This window comes from Atractosteus spatula, chromosome 3 (genome assembly GCF_055471065.1).
Source record: "Atractosteus spatula isolate fAtrSpa1 chromosome 3, fAtrSpa1.hap1, whole genome shotgun sequence".
Taxonomy (NCBI): domain Eukaryota; kingdom Metazoa; phylum Chordata; class Actinopteri; order Semionotiformes; family Lepisosteidae; genus Atractosteus; species Atractosteus spatula.
In genome coordinates this window covers 16285048-16305306 of record NC_142708.1, presented here as the reverse complement: position 1 = coordinate 16305306, position 20259 = coordinate 16285048, and the positions used below count along the sequence as shown (strand labels likewise).

The 20259-nt window shown below is 35.3% G+C and overlaps 1 protein-coding gene across 1 annotated transcript in view; it reads right to left on the bottom strand.

The window, feature by feature from the left end:
• Positions 1-20259, bottom strand: part of LOC148837479 (protein prune homolog 2-like) — an 85201-nt gene that overhangs the window by 12268 nt on the left and 52674 nt on the right. Inside the window, exons 9-13 of the mRNA XM_088910257.1 lie at positions 7469-7548; positions 6788-7009; positions 2274-2447; positions 1353-1455; positions 34-165 (exon numbers count right to left, since the gene is read on the bottom strand). Coding sequence (XP_088766383.1) covers positions 34-165; positions 1353-1455; positions 2274-2447; positions 6788-7009; positions 7469-7548 — 711 coding nt within the window. The remainder of the gene's footprint in view (positions 1-33; positions 166-1352; positions 1456-2273; positions 2448-6787; positions 7010-7468; positions 7549-20259) is intronic.

The following is a 20259-nucleotide window of genomic DNA, read 5'->3' as shown; positions in this document are numbered from 1 at the left end:
ACACAACTGTAAATTGAAACAATCATTAATTACCTCCTGTCTATCATTTGATAGCACTTCTTCATCCAGCCCAACCCTGGCATTTTTCTGCGAGGTGTTGCGCCATTGAGATAGACGATCATGTAGTCTTCGGCCACCATGAGCTCCAGGGTACTAATCACATACCTGAAGCAACAGGACAAGCAAGAGTTACACAGCTTTAGAAACATCTTGTCAAATGTAACTGCCAGTTACAGGGAATTACTGATAGCATGCACACTATAGAAAAGAGTGTCTTTTTTTAAATGTATTATAAATATACAGTAGCACCCTGCATACTGTACATATACTGTATGAAGGAAATGAAGTTATAGCAGCATTCAAACAGTAAGATATAAAAGAGACATGAATGCCTCTCCCTCAACGAAAAGATTGTTATAACTTTGCTGAACATTTTTTCATTTTAATTTTAGTTCATAGCATAACATTGGGTCATTTGTTCACACACAGTCCAGAAATATTCTTTGTGCAGAGGAGGGGTAAACATTTGTACTCTCTAGTCAGAAATTGTCAGACACAAATTATATTTTCTATCTTATACTGTAGCTACTCAATGCACCACGGCCAACAGTTACAGTATAAGGTTTATGGCAACAAAGCCTGTACTACACAAGGAGAATGAGGGCCTGAAAGATGTGGGACATTGTGAAGAAGCTCTGCAGTGGCTTGCAGACTAGGTAACACCAGCTGGCAGGGCAGCACTTGACAGATTCCAGGAACTGCTGCTGCAAAGCTGAGGAGACCTTTACAAAATCAGTTCCACCCAGCCATATCTGAGCTCTTCCACTTGTACAACGTCACAGTCAATGAATGGCACAGCCCAGGCTCAAACCAGTAATGTCTGGATCAAAGCAAACTCAGTGCAGCGCTCAACCAAATTTGATTTCAAAGTCTGGGGAGTTTGCCTTTGCGTACACTATCCCACATTTAAATACATGCAAAAGCACAGTCATCAATTTGAGCATTGGAGTTCTAACTTTACCATACAGTGAGCACAACTCTTATTTCTTATGCCAGGTAAAAATATACTCAATAACACTGTAATCTTCTTAGGTTTTAATCTATTTGTCCTTCAGTTGTCTATCGTGATGTGCAGGTGTCAATAAAACTACCATAATAGCATTTCTCTTATTTAGAATGTAATTAGGTTTTCTATCTTTTGTTTCAGTCAAATACTTTCTACATAACTCAGTCATTTTCTGTTTCAGTCTGTCCCTCAGGCCCAATGGACTCCTCTTGACTACCACTGCAGTCTGATTTTCTTAAGAGAAGGAGCCTCCATGGGCTTTGAAATGAACCTGTTTTATACTTACAGAAAGAGATTCTCCATAACATAGTGATAATCAGCTCGACTACTGTCTGGCAGGAAGCATGCAGCAAACACAATGATGGCATTAAAACCGTCGCCATAGTATCCTTTGGAGAAAAAGAGACGAAAACTGATTTGTTTCAAAAAAATTTCAGAGAACAGAAAATAAACTTATAGGAAAGAACAAATGTCATATCACTGTGTGATAAGTAGTCAAGTAATTGGGATTTAAATTGTTCCGCTATTTTTGTTTAATGTGAATCAAATAAGGAACTTACGTACTGCACAGTTACTTTTACTCAGGACACTGTTGAAATAAGAAGCACTAATAGTTTTTTATTATGTTTTTGTTCACTTTCAAATGTCAATTATGAAAATAAGCCAATGTCTGATATCCTTATTATAAATGACTAATTGCAAATGACTAAATGTTTAATAAAACACTGGCTCCTCTTCAAGGTTCAAAACTGAAGACAAATCCGAAGGCCTTTTGGAAAGTTGTCTTTTTTTTTCTGGACCACAAAAATGGTCCCCAACTATTCTGTCAATGTAAATCTATACACTTAACCACAGTATTAATCCTGCTCTAGAAACGATAATAAGAACATACAGTACTGTTATAATTGTACTAACTATACTTTACACTGTAGCTTACTGGTGTAACATAAAACTCGAAGGCGATAAATACAATTTTTGGAGATTATAACAGAATCAAAAGACTGGGGAAAACTGTGTTTACATCCTGTGCTTGAATATTATTCCTCCACTAAAAAAAGAATGATTATCTACCATACCATTTCAGTCTCACAAAACACAAAGTAAAGAACTGTCACACCTAAAAGCATCCCACTATCAACAACCTAAACTAAGAAGACTGCTTCTAATTACAACACAACACACTTCATCTAAGTGGGCTCTTTCTCACCTCCATGGGAAATTACTTTCTGATAAGGTTCAATGCATTTCATATCAATCCTGTGCTCTTGTTCTCCAATAACTACTGTTCTCCACAGCCTTGCGTCCTGACGTTCTTCTTCTGCAGTGTATTCTGGGATGGGCTCTGCTTCTTCCTTAGAAACATCTGCAGCCTTCTGCTCTGCTATGGAGAAGGATATTACATGAATAAAAAGGGAGAACATGTGACATTTCTATACTTGGAATAAATTTCTCATATATTATACAACTATTATGGTTCTAGTGATCACTCGTGGGGCTATTAGGAATAATCAGACACAGAAGAATACAATTTATTGCTCTTTAGTAGGTACCGCTCTCCGTGCAAGACAAGAATCAGCTGTCTCCAGCACACGAAACAGCCTACATTCACATGCAGAGCCGCAGATCTGGTGAGTTAAGCAACTGGACTGTCCACACCCCATTCCAGAATAACTGTGCCAGCAGATTTTGCTACAACATGTCCAGGTCACTTTTATAAAAATTTTTGTGAGCATTTTTTTATTTTTGTAATTTTCATACTTGACCAATAAAATAAAATATCTGTCAGTTTGTTTTAATAAATAGAGCAAATAACATAACACAATCCCCTCCATAGTTCCCCACACCCTCAGCCATCCTCGAATTAACTTCCAAAACACAGCTAGACAGCTGCAGGAGAAATCCCACACAACCAAGTCCTGCCCTGCTCTGCTCCATCCTCCCGGACACCATGAATGCAGGCAGCAGAGAGCTCCTTATTAAGTAGTACACAGATATTTCAGGATCCAATGATGCCAGGAGAGGGAATGTGGAAGCTCCCACTGCAATATCAGCATTTTTTTAGCTGAAGTCAGACAAAACAACAAGATCTGTTTCTGTTTCAGGAGGGGAATCAGAATGGAGTCATGTAGCAAGTATACCATTGAGAATAGGGCATATCTATATTGAGAACAATAGACAAAAATAAAACAAGCTTGCAGAAAGTACCCACCTCTGGATGATGGATCCTAAAACATGTAAAAAAGTGCCAACAGTGGCCCCTGTATATACAGTGTATCCACAGAGGACTAAGAGTTAGTTTTATATTAATTAATCTTCATGCAGTTAAAACAAGTGGATTATATGATGTCTAGGATGTTTGGAGACAGACTTTATACCAATTAATGAAACAGCTTCTGACATCAAGACTGTTTTCCAAATAGTGACCACTTATAAGTGTTTATTCGAAGCCTGCAATAAAAAGATTAATATAAAAAGAGAGGCCAATTCCTTTGGTTTGCCAGGGTCAAGCAGATCATGCGCTGGGTATATAACCTTGCTCTTCCCAGGAGACGGCATTGGTACAATCTCCAGAATAGAGACCCCCCTGCTTTCTCTCTTACTCTTCACTCTCGTTCTTGCTTCACTTCATAATTAATCATGTTAATAGTTTATCTCTAGTCAGGGTTTTAAGATTTTGACCAATTTGAATTAAAGATGGCTAAATGTCAAACGTCAGTTCTTATTACCAAACCTAAGCTGTATGATAACAGTCAAGGTTGTTGTGATAGTAGAGAACAGAAAGAGAGGCTTTGAGTCAATTTATGTTGCTCATAACTTACAAATATTGTAATTCCTGATTGTGTCTAAGATCTCAAAGTCTTTTACACTTGATCACTGTGTATGGCTTGACTTGAATTAGGCTAAAGAACACTACCGTAAAATACTTTAATTACTCAACACAATAAAACAATGTGCATTAAACCATGCACCAAACCATACTATAAAAATAATATATAGCAAAATAAAATTACAGTCCTATGCAACTCTCAAGTGCTTAATGTCATGTTCGATCATTCTTATCTGACTTCTCTCTACCTGGAGTTATGCACTAACAGTAGCTTTCATCTGAAACTGTACCTTGTTATGAATAATCATGTGCCAATAAAGCCATTTGCACAAATCATTGTAAAGGACTAGGCTCCTTGTGTCCATGAAGCGGATGGATTTTAGCCTCATTCAAGCACAGCAGCAAAAATGTTTTCAAATCCCATATAAAACAATATACCCTTCATAATTTTCCCCCAATTCTCTTTAGAATAGAATGCTTTTTGCTGTCAGAGTTCCATGGCACTGGTATTACGATCCTGTGGAACAAACTGAGTATGTTAATGCAATCCATATGTCAAAGTTTAAATGCTGAAATTTTGTGTTTCTTTTCTCTTATTCTGTAACCTATGGGTACACATCTTATTTCCAGCAGACATCAAATAAAAAAGATCAGCTTGCTATTCATGCTAATAAAAAAAAACAATTGTATCCTGGAAAAATGTAAATATATATATTATATTTTTAACTGCCTCTACAACTTCCACAAATACTGGGTGTCCACCAGTAGTTTTTAATTATATTGAGTCCAGCTGCAGTATTTAGGCAAAAATCTAATTTCACCACTCCTTCAGCACTGAAACAGACATCATGAAATAATTAAGGTTTGCCTTAACCATTTTTTTCAAAAGTGCTGCCAAAGGCTTCAATCAATATTACAAGTAATAACATGCAGCAAACACTCCAGACTTACTGTATATTTACTTACTTCATGTACATTAAATCTCACATTTTGAGTAGCTCCATGCTTTTAAGGGTGAATTATATCTTTACGTTAGTTAATCTTGTACAGTCTTGTCAATCTTGTATGGGAAAAAAAATTACACATACGGAATCACTGGATCTCATTTGGGCACAAGCAGTCAGTGGTACTGGGACTCAAGTTCTCACTTCCTGTGCTACAACCGAGAAGCTTAGCAGCTCAAAAAAAGAATCAGACCAATCTGAAAGTCAAATATTTTTTTGCTTTCTCTTATTGTGTAACCTAGCAAAAAGTAACATTTTGTTTCCCTGTACTTTACGTACCTTGATAAAAAAAAGGTCAAATTCATGACTACCCCAGTTTTCACCTGTCTGTATTAGCAAGAGAGCTCAAATAAAAGCTGTTTTATAATTCACAGAAAGGGGCAAGAGTATTACTCTTGTATTAATGTTAAATATTTAACATTTAAACTTAATGACTTTATGTGGTACTCTTTCTGAATTACCATACCATACATTACCATAATGGAAGGCAATACAGTCAAAACACCCGTTTCCCTCACTGCAATTTATTTATCCTGATTTTTTAAAATAAAAAAGTAAAATAGTCATCACAATGTTTTAACAAGGTCATATGGACTTATTGTGTAGTTTTTTCTGAATGACCTCTTAAGATTTTAAATTGCTAAGACCTGAAGTGAAAGTAATCATTAACCTTATTTTACAGCACACACTTAATCCTATCATTATTCTTTTACAAAATTAAAGACGCAGTATTTGTACTGAATATAGGTTTATTTTAAGAAGAAATTAAGCTACTTTAAAGAAACCATAAATGTACATTGAGTATAAGATTTAGTCTTTATTATGTATTTTAATCTAATATATCCTCTGTAAATAATATCCTCAGTCTTTCAAATAAAAACAAACATTAATAATTTTAGGTGGGTAGCTGCGTCAGCATGCATAGGCTGCAAAGGAACAAGTAATAGGTTTATTCCAGGCTGAAAAAAAGAAGAAAGAAAACACGTTTCGGCCGTGGAGCCTTCTTCAGGTGTCAGTTAATAATTTTATAACTGTCAAATAATGCAACTTCATCAAAATATTTTCAAACATAAAACAAAATGTAACCCAAAGTAAAATATCTGTTGGAGTTTTATAAATATATGCTTAGGAGCAGGTCAATCCACCTCAAACAAGCAGCACTTCGACTTCTACCTCTCCACACTCTGGCTTCATTACTCTGCTCTCCTCCTCACTGATAGCTGATGTGTGGTGAGCATTCTGGCGCACTATGGCTGCCGTCGCTTCATCCAGGTGGGGCTGGACATTGGTGGTGGTGGAGAGGAGTCCCCATTACCTGTAAAGCGCTTTGAGTGGAGCGTCCAGAAAAGCGCTATGTAAGGAATTATTATTATCTCAGTCAGTCATTCCTTCAGACCCTCTGTCCAACTGACGACTATCAGCAATTGTACTGACCCCTGGTTTCTACACCACCTCTGTGTTGGGTTAACAAAGCTGACTTCAGCTTCGACAGCTTCTGGATTACTTCTTCTGGGTCATCATAACATCTCCCACAGCATATTGTGAAATTCCCATCTCTACCACCGAATCCAAGGTTAGTGCACTGAAGCCAGTCCGAACTGACCAAATCAACCAATCGTTTGAGGACCACACACTTGGTCTTGATGAACTCTGCATCGGTGTTAAGGGGTTCCTTTGGTTTCTTCTGTGATCCCCGTCACGATGCTATTTTTTCAGCTAGGCAAGTTATACTAAATAAACTTATAGTAGTTTATCCTAATCAACTTTGTTGCTGAAGAAGATTAATCAGGATTTGGCAAAACGTCTGAATTGTTAAGTAGCAGTGAAGTCAGGCAGAAAACCTTTAACACTTTTTAACAAGCTAAAGACAGACTACGGTTTTCTACTCACCCTGCCACTCTAGTTCAGTGCCATGCCCTGTGTACTCCAGAGAATCTGCCTCATCAGGAGTGTCAAGATCGTCTACGTTAATGTCCAGGTCATCTGGGGTATCAAGGTTGTCATCTGATAGGATGGAACCCTCACTCTGGTCCAGAGAGAGGTTGATCTCAGGAGCTGCAAGTTTTTTTCTTTGTGGATGGGCTCCATTTAGGTCCAGAGAACTAGGGGGGTCTAGGATCAAGCAAATAATGTGACTGACTTAATTTTTCAAATTAAAAGAAAATTGTCACAAATATTCTTGATTCCGGAAGGTACAACATGATGCTCTATATAGTATGTTGTTATGTTGGAACTTGCCTATTTCTATACAATATTTTGCTGAAATCTCTCTGTTGAGGATGTAACTGAATGTTTAAGAACTATTAAATACTTCCTTTAAGGTATGGTTGTTTTTGATAACATTCATGAATTCCTCAACAGCAATTTGAATGATTCAAATTTGAATATTTCAGAAGAAAACAAAACAGATTAACAGGAAAAAGCAAATGGAAATTGCATCCCCTTTAAGCAAAGGAAGTGCCACATGGATAATCTAAATTTTAAAGCTGACTCATGACTCATGAAAGCCTAATTCTCTGTAATTTAATCTGCTTGAAATAGCTCAGTATTTTTTTTTTTTAGCACGCAAACCTGGTCTGTTGTCAGATCCATCGGGACTTAGCATGTCATCTTCTTGAGAAATGTCCATTCCCACATCCTCTGGTACTGATCTACCAAGGAAGAATACAATACCAACTCATTGATGAATAAAATGTTTATGTTTTCACTTGTAGCCTGTGAATAAAACCCAAGTATTTTCTAAATCTGTAGGAGCCTTCTTCTCTTAATCCTTCAATTATATTGCATTGAGTTTAAAAAAGAATTCACTGGGAACAAGAATTAAGTGTATTCAATGGATTATGGAGTGTTCAGTCAAAATGTGGCTTAACCTGCTTGGCTGAGGGCTAACCTCCTGGCTGCAAAGGTAGAGCTGGAAGGGAGGTGGGATGCAAAAAGATGTATGCGAGAGAGAGAAGGGGGATCACGTATAGTACTTATGGCGATTCAGGAGAGGAAATGACATCAGGAGCAATTGCTAATTACTGACAGCTAAATCTGATTGAATGTGGTTGTTGTCATCCCTCCTAGAATTTCGTTACAAACTCCGGAAATCATAGCTATTTGTAGTTTAAGATAACATAGTAACTATTTATCACATTTATACAGCAATTTTCATTCCAAAGGATCCCAGACCATTTCACATCTGGTAGGGGACTCTCTTTATGCACCACTGAAGTGCAGCACCTACCTGAGTGACATGCAGCACTCATTATGCACCTGCACAATCTGGCCTACCTAAAGTTCCCTCTCAACTCAAGTGATAAAGCAATACTTTGGGAGCCTTTGGAGAAAAAGAAACTCTTCTACAATAACCCAAAGGGCTGCAGCACTGGTGATAGTGATAAATGTGTTAGAGTGGTGCCTATTGGGATAGGCCTACAGTTATAATCCAGAGAGATTATACTGTAATTGGTTGGAATTTGGGGTTTGTCTTTATCATGAAGATTATTTTGTTATAACTTCCAATTAAATCAGTTTTCAGAGCATGCAGAAATGATTAAGGTGACAAGCTGAAGTAGGGATCTGTGAAAATATTGTCTACTGCCAAAATGCCAGATACACTGACTATAATAATGTAAATTGTTTCTTGATATTTGCATCCTAAATCTAATACTGTATAAACCCTGCACTTAGTAATGGCTACTTGTATGTGTAACAGCAAAGAAATATTAACTGTTGCTACTCTAATTAATGTCCTATTGATTTATGGATTTACATGAAATAATCTAAAGCATTAGACAGTATTATGGGAAGCTACTTGTATTGCATTTAATTATTCAGTTTATTTCATTAACTTTAGCCAGTAATCCAATAACAGGGTGACCACTGAGACTACTAATCTCTAAACAGATAATCCCTCTCCACAACTCTAACTGTGAGTAAATCTTAATGTGTACTGTAGAACGAAACAGAACATCAATGTGCAATTATTTAACTTCACACCTTAGTAGAATCTAATCGTGTACTGTATGTAGTAACTGCAAGTATAGTTGAATAAAATAGTCTTCTCGTCAAGCCAATTGATTATTGTTTAGGCACTTTTTAAGTAAACATTAAACTAACAGTTACCTTTAATCTGTCATAAATCGATATTTTAAAAGTTCATTTTTGGTGATACTAATCCCATCTTTGAATAAAATACAAGCAAATTAATTTCTAAATAAGGCTTTACAAATTTACAAAAGAGTAAATTGTGCTGTATTTACCAGTATTCCATATCCTTTATCATTTATTAAGTATAATGCATGTTATTTAGACCTCCCATAATCATAAAATAATATTGTGTTAGTTTCTGACTAGATGTGACAGCTGTCTGCCTTGTTGTTTGCTTGTTAAAAAACACTAAAAGTGCATTGGCCACCTAGCTCAGATGTGTTTCAGATGTACTGTATGCTTCGTTCAAAATGTAAACCGCATAATCCAACAGCTGTGGCAGTGGCCTCAAGGAGTGGATCAGTTTGTACACATCATCAAAACAACACGATGCACCTCTAATGCACCACTACCCAGGAAAAGAACCAGGAATAATTATTGGGGGAAAACAAGGCTTTTTTCACCACATAAACTATTAAAGGCATAAACAACAAAACAACACAGCTGCTTTGAGAGCAAATATCATGTGTTCAGAATAATGTCAATTGTTTGTTGATATTTGTGAGCTAAATCTATTATAAACCCTAGTAAACATGCACTCCCATTAATAGTTAACACCAATTTGTCCGTGAAACCATATTCAAACCAGACAAGCTTGTTTTTAAACACATCTGAAAGATTAATTTAACCATAGAGACCGCAGTCAGCAGGATTAAAAATGCAGTGAGTTTCTGTGATTATAAAATGGCAAAAGATCCAAACACATACAAATTCCCTACAGGCAAATGAAAGATAAACTTCAACTTTCATAATTAGGTTTAGGTATCGTTTTGCAGCACAGCTGGAGTTAATTTAACCTTCTAAGTCCAAAACTAATATTGGTCATAGAAAGATGCTTCAAGGTCAGCAACTGAATTTTGCTTCTCAGGTATCTTAACTGCAAGAACTAGTGCATCACATTTCAAATGAATCATTGCATGTCAGCAAACACACATTCCTTTGAAATGAGCCAATAAATCAAAAATATACATAAGACAAGACAAAGAAACTAAACAAAACTGAGTTGAATTAGCAAGTATACTTCACGTAAGGTACAGTCCTAATACGAAACATAAAAAAAATGATATTGTAAAAGAATAATCAGCAGTGGTAAAATATACCTTGTGTTCAAATATAAATGTTTATTTTCACTGTAAAAAATTCAGACCCCATTCAGGCTTAAGGCTGTTTGCTATTCACTAAGCTCTAAAAATAGAAATTAATACGGCTGCCTGGATTTTAACAATGAGAAATTAGATGCCATGCATTCTGCCAGGAAAAAAAACTCAAATTGTTCATCATGTGAACAAATGCAATTCAATTTTCTTTCACACAAAGATCCCTGGTAAGCACCAGCACGTTACACATTGGCTAAATAAGCAGACTTACCACTTTTAAGACTAAAGAAGGTATTCTTCCCCTGTGTTAATGCATGTGATGTTTAGAGTACTTTCAGCATCCCTTGATGCAGCAGCTCAATACAAACACGGCTTCTCCACCATCTTGTGTCACATGACTCCTGCTACATCTAAATAAGGATGATCACCTGCTCCCAGATGGCCCTTGCACCAGAATGCTGCACGGCTGCTCTCTGTGACTGTGCTGTTGAAAGGACTTGTGAATGGCTGGCAGCACAACACCCCCAGGGCTCTGTGACAATGCTCCTGAAACATCTTCACCAACAGTGACTGGCAGACACTGAGACCAAACAAAGCAAACAGGGGACGGCACCAAATTGTGCGACTGATGAAAAAGAGGGGGCATTTGCATTGCAAATCAGTGTGTGCAACCAAATTCTTCCAAAGTAAGTTGAATCAAACTATGAGAAAAGAAAGAAAATCGTGCACTTGCATTTTTTTTTTGTCCTGTGCTAGAGAAAGAACTCAACATGCATGTGCGGTAAAAGAATTAAATTACAAACTAATTTTATATTGTTTCTCTGTTGCTCATAAGAGCATTTTATTAAGGTGCGGAAGACAACTTTTTGAATAAGTATCAAATGTAATGTATCTTCAGGTTACACAAAAGATTAGGTATTTAATGATTGCTGAGACACATTGGAATAAAGTGGAATTGAACAATTAATAATTATATAGAATTCAATTTTAAATAATCTATAGCTTATGAACTTGGAATTTATACACACAGAAACCCCCAAGATATATTTTCTACTAAGAATGAGTGCCCAAACAGGGCCGGACTCTGACATACAGTAGCTGAGTAACCTTTTCATTTTTCTCTGCTTATCTTGCTTTCTATTTGATAGTTTTAATTCTTTCCGCATATTGTTTCCTTTTGTATTATACACTTCAGACTTTGTATAAAATATATGTATTATTTTTTCATTTAAAACTCTCCTGGTCTAGAAACATTATCGGTATACCTTAGATAAGTTCTTGTACATTGAAGTCAGTTATTGCAGCCATTTTATCATCTGTGTTCTGTAGCTGTCGCTTATGATGAGTCGATAAACCAAGTCCTCCTGACCACTTTACAGAACTAAACAGAAGTTACAAATCAAAGGAGGCCATTTGGCTCAACTAGCTTCTTTGGCTACTAGCAGCTAACTGATCAAAGGATCTCATCCAGCCATTTCTTAAACAAAGCCAGGGTAGTATTTTCAAAAACATGGCTGGCTAGCTTGCTCATTAAAGATCCCAAGGCACTGTTCGTAAAAGTAGGGGTATAGACCCGTTCCATTCTGGCCTTGCACTCAAATGATTTTCTATTTTGAGTCATTATATTACTGAATAGTAGTAGTTTTTTTTTTTGCATTATAGTAAGGCAGTTTGTACAATATAATACCTTGCACCATTACAATATACAGTATGGTGAAATTGTATGACACAAACTAAGTAAGAACAGGTTTATTAGACTCATGTAAAAATTCTACTGATGGTCCAAAATAAACTACAACTGTACATGCATTCTTTAATAATTTATTTTATAGGAGGTTGGGGGAAAGCTAATACTAATTAGGTTATACTGACCTTTATGATTCACAAAAAAATAAACATGAGCATGATCCTTAAAAAGTACAGTAGATTTCAGACTAAGTGAACAGACATAAATATAAAAAGCAATACTATACTATTACTGTATATTTCTTTTCTGTTTGTGTCAAATATTATGGAGTGACTTACAGTATTATCATTATTAATCATTACACCAAATGTGGATGTTTTCCCTCATGATTTCTTATTAAAAATTTTAATAATAGTAAGTGCCACAAAACAAACTTAAAAAGCCTAATGTCATTATAAGTCACACGGTACACAATTTCAGATATAGTATGCTACTTTTTGACAGAACAGACATTATTTTCTGAATGAGTAAATTTCACAGGCAACAAATCTCTTTTACTCATCTTAATTTTAAAAAAATTGTGAGATATAATGGATCATATCATAGCAAGGACTGAGAACAATTATAATAAGTTACACAAACCTCTGGAACTTCCTAAAACCTCTACCTCTGACATTCAATCACTATAAAACTTACTACTCTATATATATATTTTGCATATCAATCTGCTAAAGTTATGACAAATAATACATATTACTTTGGAACAACATTGCAAAGATTTTTTTTCAGATGAATGAAATGAGTCTGTTCTGCAGCTACACATTTTTATCAGAGTGACTTTAAAATTAAGCTCTATAACAGGCTTACGTATTAAAAGTTATTTGGCAAAGAGAATTTCTGTAGCTAACGTAACCTGGGGAGTGAAATAAAGGTTTCCACTGTTTCACGAGGCACTGAGCAAAGACAGGGATCATGGAAAAACTCCACAGCCATCCCATGAGAGGGATACTTTCCAGTAAGAATGTTATTTATAGAAGGTAAATGTAATGTAAACGAAAATGGTTGCTATAACTAACTTCTAGCAATATCGCATCATATGCTTTACAAGGAAATTTTAAAACATGTGTACTTTCCTTATTTTCATTTTACAAGGGAAAAATAAACCATTTTAACATTCTCCTGTACAGTATGTATGCTAAATATCTGTAAATTAATACTAAATAATGCTTTAGTCAGGCTTAACCTCTATATTTTTTACTTAAATGTTTAAAAAGGATTATATTAGTTTAATGTCTGCAAAGAAAAATGAAAAACTAAAATATGAATTACCCCACTGTGTGGATAAACATCTTGGGGTCTTTCTTTTTCTTTTTGTGTACTTCTTAGATTAGTTATTTCTTTATTTACTTAAATATGTTTCTGTACATTATAATTGTACTTTTTTACTAATTTAGATTTTTTCTAAGTAACACTGCTTTTGAAATTCGTCTGATCATAGGCTGGTAAGAGTGTACTAAAGACACTATGTGGTCCCAACGGGTTTTAACTTCTTTCACTTATAAAGGAGATCAGTTTGAGCATTCAAATTGTGATTAAAAATATACAATTTGTAATTCAACAAAATGTGACATCCCCATTTCTGAGATTCTCCATAATTTACATGGTTAATGGGTTGGTCCCCAAAAGTTACACCACTTAAGGGGACCTGCTACACAGCCTCCTTGGAAAAATGCTTTGGCACACATTTAGCACCTGAGATTTTCCAGGGAATAACACAAATTACAACATATGCAGGAACTGAAGCAAATCATGGTGAGAATTATAAACACTTGGAAATATAACAGAAGACAAAATCTCATGTTACTGTTAAAAATGCAGTAATGATGCTACCAAAGCATTAAAGGCCATGTGATTGCACACAAAATAGATGTGCCATCAGAAACTCTGACTGAGGGACACATTTTTAAGGACTGCATGCCAATAATTACAGAAATAGCATAACTAATGACTAAGTAGTAACTAATATAATGCTAATATGCATCTATCTATAACTATTTCAACAACAATTGGTAACAATGTGGTCTATGCTGCATGCCAAGGTATTTAAATACAATTTAAATTTGCAAATTAGTTTCACAGTCTTATGTTAGGCCATCTGGGGTTCTGTTTACTTGATATAAGCCATCTCTAGGAAGTGACTATTTGAATTAATTTCTTGTATTTATATAGCCTTTTTCATTCCAAAGAATCAAAAGGCACTTTCCATACAAGAGGGGACCGATTTCATCCATCACTGAAATGCAGTACCCATCTGAGAGACACTGTGAACCAGCGGCCCAGCTACTGAGCACATCTGGTCCAGAAAACAGAAATTGCTTCAGCAATTCGATTAAGGAGGAACTTCTAGCCATGCTAGATTGAACAAGTCCAAATTGGAATTTAGCCAAGATACCAGCGTCAGCACCCCTACTCTTATAAACAGTACCACGGTATCTTTAATTATCATATAGCCGAGATGTTGATTTAATGTCAAATCCAAAATGCAGTGCTTTTCTACAGTAGTCTCACCTCTGTCTATATCACTCGATCTTGATTATTTGAATAGAGCAGGTCAATATCCCTCTATTTGCTGATCTGAAAATCCGATCAAGGAAGCAACTGTTAGCCATGTCCACCCTTTCTGCTTCAACTGCTGACACCCCTGATAATTTTACCCAGTGTGTATTAGGACAAGTCAAATCTGCCATGCTAACCTCTCAGTCCTTTACACACAGAGCCCTGATTTCATTATATACAGTAAGACTTTGTATGTACTTAGTCCTAATATTATGCATTTTAAATGGTGTTTCCTGAAATGTCCTATCCGTATGGATTCTGAGACTTTTGATTCACCTCCCCTTCTTTCATCTCACCTTTCTCTTTGTAATGCTGTGTATCCACTAAGGTTGCAGTACAGTTTCAGTGATTCGAGTTTAGAAATTTCATGCATAAGCTTCTATTTCTTGAATTTTCTTGGATTCTCTTTTTGACTCCAATGTATCTTGTGTTGGTTTTTTTCAGTGCTCCACCCTTCCATTGTAGTTTAAATAATTTCTCTGACAATCCTGGAACCAAACTGACTAGTGCCCATCTCATTCAGATGTAATCTATCATACTGTATTTATACACATACCCTTCACTAATACAAGGTTCCCAGTAGCTGAGAAAGCTGAAGAACTATGTTCTCAGCCTTTTGCTTTGTTTGACAGTTAACATTATCTGTTGTTGACATTGCATAATAATAATAATAATAATAATAATAATAATAATAATAATAATAATATTCTGGGGTCTTACTACTAATGTACCTAGGCTCAATTACAAAACCTGTATATTTTCTATTTTGGTGTGAAAAACAAATGAAAAAATAGGGATAAAATGACAACATTTTTGTTTTAATAAGAATAATAATAAAGACTTTTCTAAAACCCAGGGACACTGTACAAAGTGATAAATGAAAAGACAAAAAGAAAGCAAAAAAAGTAAAAGACAAAAAAATAAACAAGAACTAAAGATCTGTACCAAAGAATTTAAGATCTTTTATCTTTCAGATTAGAAGCTTACCAACCCTGATATTTCACGATTCTGGAAATAATATTTACTTTAGTCTTTTTAATACTAACATTTTTGAAATTCCAAATAGCCTACCGGTATGTTTTTGGATTATGGGAGGAAACCGCAGCAAACCCACACAAACACAGGGAGAAAATAGAAACTCCACACAGACAGCACCCCAGGACAAAGAATTTAACCCAGGGCCCCAGCACTGCATGGTAATAATACTAACCACTGTGCCACTGTGCCACCCACGGTTTATGTTCTTAATAGCAAATTGTGTTTTTCATCCCACAGTAAAACAAGCTCCTAGTCTTTCTCAGTTTACTTTAACCTTGTAAAATTCTTTAACGTATCTGTTGCCATGTCTTTTCAGTCCAGTCTTTTCATTTCCGTCTTGACAAGTGCACATGCAGACACGGTTCCACACATGCAAACACACAGGCTCACACACCTTTGTTCAGCAGCGTTGAACTATGACACTATGCTCACCGTATCTTAATTTTGTGTGAAGTGTGTGAACTAAACAGAACTGAATTACAAATATACAGGATATATACAGTATATAAAAAACAGCAACAACTAGAGGATTATCTTTCCAATATTGGATATAATATAAAATGTGAAATTCATAGTAATCTGGGAGGAAATCAGGCAACTGTGGATTATTACAGCAACAGTTATATCAGTTGGCAATAATTTTTCAGTACCAATATTTTCCTTCTGAAATGTTTCATATACAGTATTAGGAAATTTTACCTGCATTGAGAAACATGATGTTACTTAAACTAACATTAAGATATCTATTTATTCTTTTCTATGAGCACTTACCCCCTACTGTTGACTCTGTATCTGGTATATACATGGTATCAGGAAGTTTTAAAGGAATATTTACACTGTGCTTACTTGCCGAACAACGTCACTCAGCACTGTGGTGCACCTTGAAGATCAAAGTCCATTCAATACATTTTCTAACGCCTAGTTACAGGAGACTGGCTTCTGAGCCTTGATAGAAACACTTCAAAAAGATACATCACAAATGCCCACCTAGACAACAGCAGGTAGTTTTAAAAAACACTGTTAGAAAATGGCTCCAAATCTTTCATAAATAGAAACAGTAAATAGCTTTTTAGATAAAGATAACACATGAAATGCTACTCTTCAAACAACAGTCATTCATGCCACCTAGTGGATGATACCATTTCTGCTTTCAAAGTCTAAAAAGTCTGGGTGCACAAACATATACAGGTATATTAGCTAATGATTGTTAATAAATTTGAAGTAAATCTGCTTCTACATACTGTATATTGCTTTTAAAATAAACAGCAAGTTCTACTATTGATGTGATCATTTTTTACTTAACTGAATGAGTGCACTGAGAAAAACATTTTTATTGACGGTGATAACCTGATCATACCCATTTACAAAGCAGGACATTTTACTATCTGAGTGAGGTACATGTTCAAGGGCCCTACCCTACCCTACCCATTCCCGTTACAGATCCAGAGCTCTAAAAACTATTTTACACTGGTGTAAAACTACTGTTGAAAAACTACTGCTTAGTTTTGTGTTATTTTTAAATAAATAAATATAATAGTTCAATCTTTTTACTTGCTTTTACATTTCCTTTAAGGACTGCTGTTAAGGTTTGTAGAAGGATGCGTCTCCAGTCTAATTAGAGTTTTTGAAACATGAGCCATTACTGACCCCTTGTGGGCATTTAAGTAAACAACCTTCAATTCATTGACCGTTTTAACTACAGTACATGGCTTATTAAAAGAAATTCACCATTTTTTTCTGTTTTAAATACAACAAAATTTTAATCAATGTTTTCTCTAGTTCATAGTAAGTGCTTGATGAGAAAATGCAATACCGATGACTCGTAATTCCTAGAGGCGTCTATAGTTGTGTAGGCGAATATAGTTGTGATTCCCTGGTTTAAAGGAAACAACAGCTGCCTTTTTTTTTAAAGTTTCGAAAGCCCATCAAAGCCCTTAAGAGGCTAAAATTTTAAAGCAACACATTATAAAATGTAATTTAGTGCCTGGATAAATATTCTAGCTGTTTGTTTAGAAGGGGCTAGGGTGCAAGTCCTGCTAGAAACAGAAAGTGTGACATTGATGATAAATATCTTAGGTTCTCGTCTTCAAACATAAGGGAAGAAACAGTAATATTTATCTTGGGATACAGTATCTGGAAAAATTGGACCAAACGGTCCACTCTCACTTGTAAGCTTTGGTCTTATCTTATCAAGCTTTTGGTATCTTGTGATATCGGAACACCTGACAGATTAAGAAAAAACATTTGTACTGAATACAGTACTGCAGCTCCCATTATATAAAACAATGATAGTTCTTACATTCAACATAAATTTAATATACAATTTATCTTTAATATTGAAATCCAGTATTGCAACAACATGAGGGACTGTGACTTAACATACACTATACTTTACAAGCAAGATGTATTCACTCTCAGAAACCATTATAAAGATTTTACTGTTTAAACACATAACGTAAAATCATACAATTTGTGCTGTTTGAAAACTATGCGTAACCGAAACCAACAATAATACAGTAATAATCCCATAGTTTAAATGACATGTACCAAACTGCAGTTGTTCAAAAACAAAAAAAATAAAATGGCTAAAGATTTAAATGCTGAACATGAAATGTAACACACAAATATTTAAATTCCAAGCACAACTATTTGTAGTTTAACACGTTAGTAACATTATATATTACAGTACATCATTAGATTACATGTATATCATTTTACATACGTACCTAGTCAATGCAAATATAAAAACTTTAAAGCTTAATTAGATAGTTTAAATACTGTGCACTAATGATGCATTTAATGCATAATTGATGAGGCGTACACAGCTTTATAAACAGTTCTGTTAGTGTGTTCCCCCTGGAGTTCAAACAACAGACTCCCTGCGTAAAGCAGCCAAAAACATAAAATTACGCTTTCGTGTGGACCATTAGCATCCATTACACCAGGTCCTGTCCAGAAAGCCTTTCTACTGTATATCAGTAGAAATATTCAAACCTCTATACACAAAATTATGCAAATAAAACTAGAGAGGAATGAAAATCCACTGTGTATTGTCTTTGGAATAACAGCAGTCTTACCCTCAAAGGCCTTTGCAATTCTAATTCCTGCTAGTTTCTATTCCTGAGCACTAATCAGCCAACTCAGAATTTTTTTGAGGTTGTTCAGAAAAATTAGCATGAAGATTACAGCCTTTTTCTGAGCAACTATAAGTCATACAACAAAGAAAAAAAGCTACAACTATTCTAATATAAATGCAACACCATAAACCATAAACTTACAAAGGTACTTAAGTTGTGATTCTTAAGAAAACAAGAGCACGGGTTTCTCCCCGCGTTGTGTCAGGTTTCCTGAGAGAAATAATTCTCTTCAGAAAAAAGCAATCATATCTCAGAGCTGAAGTTATGAATCTTCCTATTACAACTTCCCGTGTTGCAGTAACTATAGATGAGCTCCTCTGCTCATCAAGCATGCTTTGGTTAAGCAAGTTCCATAAAATATCAGAGAAAAATAAGCATTAAGACTGATTAAAGTTATCAGGAGTGGGACTGAGAAATAAACAGTGGGCAATTACTTGAAGATACATCTTGGTTTCTTTGCAGATTAATTAAATTTCCTTTCTTCCTGGCTTTGATGGTGGACAACAAACAGAAATTTGCTTTTGCAATACATCTGGTTAATGAAAACCCTTTTACATACTATACATACATTTCCTGAATTATCCACTCCACGCACATTTGTTTCACCTATACTTGTGTCTACAAAGTCATGAAACAGTCCTCTGTTAAACAAGAAGAGTTTCAGAGCTTCACACCTGGACTACTGATTTTCATGTTTATCAATACTATGCAAATTTAGACAGCAGCAGTAGAAGGCTGGAAAATTTCTCCTTCATAGTGATATTTCACAAAAGCCCCAAGGTTTTCTACTTGTTTTGTACCTTCAGTTAAATAAGAAGAGGTTATTTTAGCTTCCACTGTAATTGGGAAATTAGGATTCATTAAACACAATAACATGACTTTACTGTCAGCACAGTAGATAATTTCATTGTAACAATCTACGTTTTAGCAGCACAGAACACTTTAGATGCCTACTGGTATTAATCATTATAGCCTCTTAATATAATAAGTATAGATTTTTATAATGACAGCTTGCTCAAGTAATTTACATGTACATGTAAATACTGTGTGTAAACTAGTTTGTCTAAAGAAAACATGTATTTAAAACATGTATTACATCTACATTTGGTAACCATACAATGTACCTGATCCAAAAACCTTTATTGTTTTCACAAACTTTGAAAAAGAGTTTCAGGTTCAGGATGAAAGTTAGATCCTAATTTTGTCCACAAATGCTCTCCTGTATACTTTAAATTTTATATATCTCTCATCTATATATCTTGGACTTCTTTTGCATGTCTCTCTCACATCCATCCTGTCTCCCCATCTACACCCTTGCAGCGGCTCCCTGATTCATTCCTTGCAATAGTGGGGGGGTACAGACAGCCTCATTGTCATAGCCAGACTACCAGTTCCCCAAGTCACACCAAATACTCTTTACAGATTTCATCCCTCCATTACATTCACTAGGATCTAACCAACCTTGGCTTGGAAGAAAAGGGTGGTTTTAACATGCAATGATGATGATGGCAGTCACTTCCTATTTTTTTTCTTTGTGGTACATTTTAAGACAATACGTAGTCATCAACTACACTGTACATTTGTTGTGTGAGT